Source organism: Athene cunicularia, assembly GCF_003259725.1.
Source record: "Athene cunicularia isolate RWA chromosome 11 unlocalized genomic scaffold, athCun1 chr11_part2, whole genome shotgun sequence".
In the NCBI taxonomy this organism is placed as follows: domain Eukaryota; kingdom Metazoa; phylum Chordata; class Aves; order Strigiformes; family Strigidae; genus Athene; species Athene cunicularia.
The window spans coordinates 1,020,963-1,024,727 of record NW_020799114.1 but is presented as its reverse complement, the minus strand read 5'-3'; the positions used below and the strand labels follow the sequence as shown (position 1 = coordinate 1,024,727).

General features: G+C 53.7%; 1 protein-coding gene across 1 annotated transcript in view; it reads left to right on the top strand.

Annotated features, from left to right (window-relative positions):
* WWP2 (WW domain containing E3 ubiquitin protein ligase 2) overlaps nucleotides 1–3,765 on the top strand; it is a 37,174-nt gene that overhangs the window by 32,369 nt on the left and 1,040 nt on the right. The window contains 5 exon segments of the mRNA XM_026857014.1: nucleotides 1,467–1,631; nucleotides 1,927–2,031; nucleotides 2,421–2,517; nucleotides 3,346–3,418; nucleotides 3,599–3,747. Of these exon segments, the coding sequence (XP_026712815.1) occupies nucleotides 1,467–1,631; nucleotides 1,927–2,031; nucleotides 2,421–2,517; nucleotides 3,346–3,418; nucleotides 3,599–3,698 (540 nt within the window). The 3' untranslated portion in view covers nucleotides 3,699–3,747.

Here is a 3,765-nt window from a genome sequence, read left to right as displayed (position 1 = left end):
CAGTGTCAACCAACACCTCTGCCCAGCATCAGGAAAGGGCAGTGGGGAAAATTATGGCAAAACAAGAGTTGGGGGGCACTGAAGCACATAGTGTGTGAGTGAATCACGATGCCTTCTAGAGTATGAGAAACTGTATTCATGAAACAAGCAAAGTAGTTATATACAGACAGTCCCCAAGAAATCCAAGAGGAAAGGCTCTAGTTGGATTTTTCTTGATTTAATTAGAGTTACCAGCTGTCACAAGCCCCTAGTTGCTAGCAATTTTCTCTCTCTTTTGCTCTGTGTAATACTCAATGTATTTTGCTGGTCTGCGTACTGATGGGTAGAATGGAAAGTCTCACTAAATATCTCAATCCTTTCTTTCTTTCCTGGGACACCTTATTACATTTTGGGATACCTTTTGTCATCCTGGTATTTGCTCTGAGTTGGAAGCAGAGAGGCAGTTTCAGAAAAAAATACTAACATGGAGCAATCTCATTAAAATTGTAATTTATGCACTAGATGTTAAAGAAGATGTTTACGAGGTTCACAGGCTGAATTTCTGAGCACAAGTTTCACCCCTGTGTTTTCAAAACCACTACCAGGACCAGTACACGGCTGTGAATGGAAAGCACCACTGGGACTATTGTGAATTCACAAAACGAAGAACAAATCCTGCAGATACAAGATCTACAATACTGGGAGCAGATTTTTTTCTCTGTAGTGAGGATCTCAGAAAGGCAAAGGCACTTTTTTATATACATCCAGAATATAATTTAACTCCACCAAACGAAAAGCTAAAGCTGACTTACTGACATTGTTTGTCTGCACGGTGCTGCAAGTGATTAGTAAGTGTTGCTCTGGCCCCACCTGCCTACTCCACACTGGCAGGTGCACAAAAGAATAAGCTTGTAATTACTCAGAACACCTCTGCCAGCAGGCTGACGTGTAAAAGTGACATCTTAAAAGTGCTCCTATCTCTGATTTTCTTCACAGCCACAGACATGACAGAAACAGGTAAGAAGCCCCTAAATCATACAGACAGCTGGAGCAGTACACACAGCTTTTCTTCCCAGAGCACTGGTGGAGGAAAGCTTTAGTGACGGATGCTTACGTTACAACTGGGATTTAACTTCTGGGTTCAGCTTATTTTGGCTGGAAGTCACAAGCCCTCACTAGCCAGCGCAACATCCCGTATCTAAAAGGCAACTCCGTGCCATGGGACGTGCGTCCTTCAGAGAACAAGGCAATCCTAACGGCCGTCTTTTAACAGAAACCCTCTTCCTAGGAAAAGGCAGAGAGACATCGTAAAATACTCACATCATGAACTTCTTCAACCGAAATATAAGCTTCTGTGGGCAGCCCCAGGTCCTTTGGCTTCACATCAATAATCACCAACACCTCATTGAAAAAACAAACATTTCAGAAAAAGCAGGTTTCATTCAAAGAGTAGGAAAAAATCTCTAAGTGAGCATTTTACTCCACAGCGATGGCACGCTGGCTGCCTGCTGACCGCCCTGCGCCCTCCCAGGCTGCTGACAGACTGGAGGTTCACGCGGGGTGTGGAGGAGCAGACCAAGGCTTTCCTGGACGGCTTCAACGAGGTGGTGCCACTGGAGTGGCTGCGCTACTTCGATGAGAAGGAGCTGGAGGTAAGCTGGGGCTTTTGCTGGGGCAGGGATACTGGGGATACTGGGGATACTGGCGCTTCCCACCTGGCACGCAGTGATGGCAGAGCACCCTCGGCTCTGGTGACGGGGGTACCCCCACCCCGGGTCTGCAGGGTGGCTCATTGGGTCCATTAGCAAGAGAATACCTCATTAGGGGCGAGGAATTCCCCCAGACCCCTCTGTTGCCCGGTGAAGCCTGGCACCAGATGAGTCAGTGCTCCAGAGCGTGGGTGCAGGGCCCCGTTTCTGTCCCCTGCTGACTGTCCCCTGTCCCCAGCTGATGCTGTGCGGCATGCAGGAGATCGACATGAACGACTGGCAGAAGAATACCATCTACCGGCACTACACCAAGAACAGCAAGCAGATCCAGTGGTTCTGGCAGGTCAGTCCCAGCGCCGGCAGCACCTCTGACCCGCTCCACAGCCCTGGGCTCGTCCCCTGCCCGGGGCCTGGTGCAGCAGGGCTGGCCCGGGGCTGGCAGCCTCGCAGGCTGTCGGGAGAAGTGAAATAGAACAGCGAGCAGGAGGCCAGCAGGCGCACGTCGTGGTCAGCACGTGCCTGGCAGTAGCGGCTGACTGAGGACAGGAGGGAGTGGCACGTGGTGGAGCCGCTCCGTGCTGGACAGGGGAGAGGGGGGTCAGAAATGGCTCGTCCCTGAGGAGCTGGAGGCGAGAGCTGGAGCACGTGCCTGGCACCGGAGGGCGTGGGGTGCTCGTGCCCCGGGCTCAGGAGCAGCGGGGATCCCACCATCCTGTCGCCTTCCTGTCGTAGGTGGTTAAAGAGATGGACAACGAGAAGAGGATCCGGCTGCTGCAGTTCGTGACGGGGACCTGCCGCCTGCCCGTCGGGGGCTTCGCGGAGCTCATCGGTGCGTGGTCCCCGGTGCTGAGCGGGGGTGCTGGGTCGGGGCTGGCCGTGGCGCCGCCGTGGAGCGCGAGGCCGCACGTAAGCAGCGGAGCAGCTGCGCCATCCGAGCACGGTGATCTAACCCGGTGGCCGTACCCAGACAAAATTCCTTGGCCGTGAACTGTGCCGCCACAGGGAACGGTGTCGGTCCAGTTTGTAATCTCATTTTGCATGAGATTTGGGTTTTGATTTAATTTTGATTTTTGTGCAACGAAACCCCTTTTCCAGAAAACCACAGTGTGGCATTACTCTGCTCTCAACCTTTTAATTTGCTACTTTTTGGGGCCTGTACCAGCCTTACCCTTACTTTCCTGGAATCAGTGTCGACCTAACCAGCTAACTTAGCCCACTCATTTAATTCTCACTGGCGTATTAGCTTTTTTCCAGCCCCCTGGAACCTCTCCAGCATTCACAATCTGTTAAAAAAGTGACCTCAGTGACAGCCTTCCTGAGCCAGGTCCTTTAAAACTCTTGGATGGGCTCACTCAGTCCTGTGGGTCTACGGATAAATATGTTTTGGCACTGGCTGTTTAACCATCCTGTTCAGAAGCGGGGCTGTTCTCCGGGCTGTGAACACACCGCACGGCTTTCTCCTGCCTTGGGTTCTGTGCACCCTCCCTGCAGGGGGATCGGAACAGGCAGCCGGTGCTGCTACAGGTTTACGCCCTGACATGTGTCTCGGATCGTAAGGGCGCGTGACGGTGCCAGCTGCTGTCTAACGGCGCGTCGGAGGGTTTTCTCTTTCAGCTCCTTGTTGTGTAATGACATTCGCTGTGCTCATAATTAACAGGCAGCAACGGGCCCCAGAAATTCTGCATCGATAAAGTTGGCAAAGAGACGTGGCTGCCTCGGAGCCATACATGGTAAGTCCTTTCTCTGGGGCCCTGTCAGGAGCGTGTGGGGACAGCGTGAGCAGCCTCTGCGGGGCTGCTCGGGGCCCCGGGCACCCTCCGGCCCCTCCGCCCGCGTTCCCGGGGGCCGTAGCTGCCGTGGGGAGGGAACTGTGCTCGTGGCGCTGCTCCCAGCCTCTGCTGTCTCTCCAGCTTTAACCGCCTGGATCTCCCTCCCTACAAGAGTTATGAACAGCTGAAGGAGAAGCTGCTTTATGCGATTGAGGAGACGGAAGGATTTGGACAGGAGTGACGGAGCTTTGGCGCTTTCCCGGGGCAGGGAGGGCCCCGGAGCGCTGCAGGCCGCGCGGTCCTGCCCG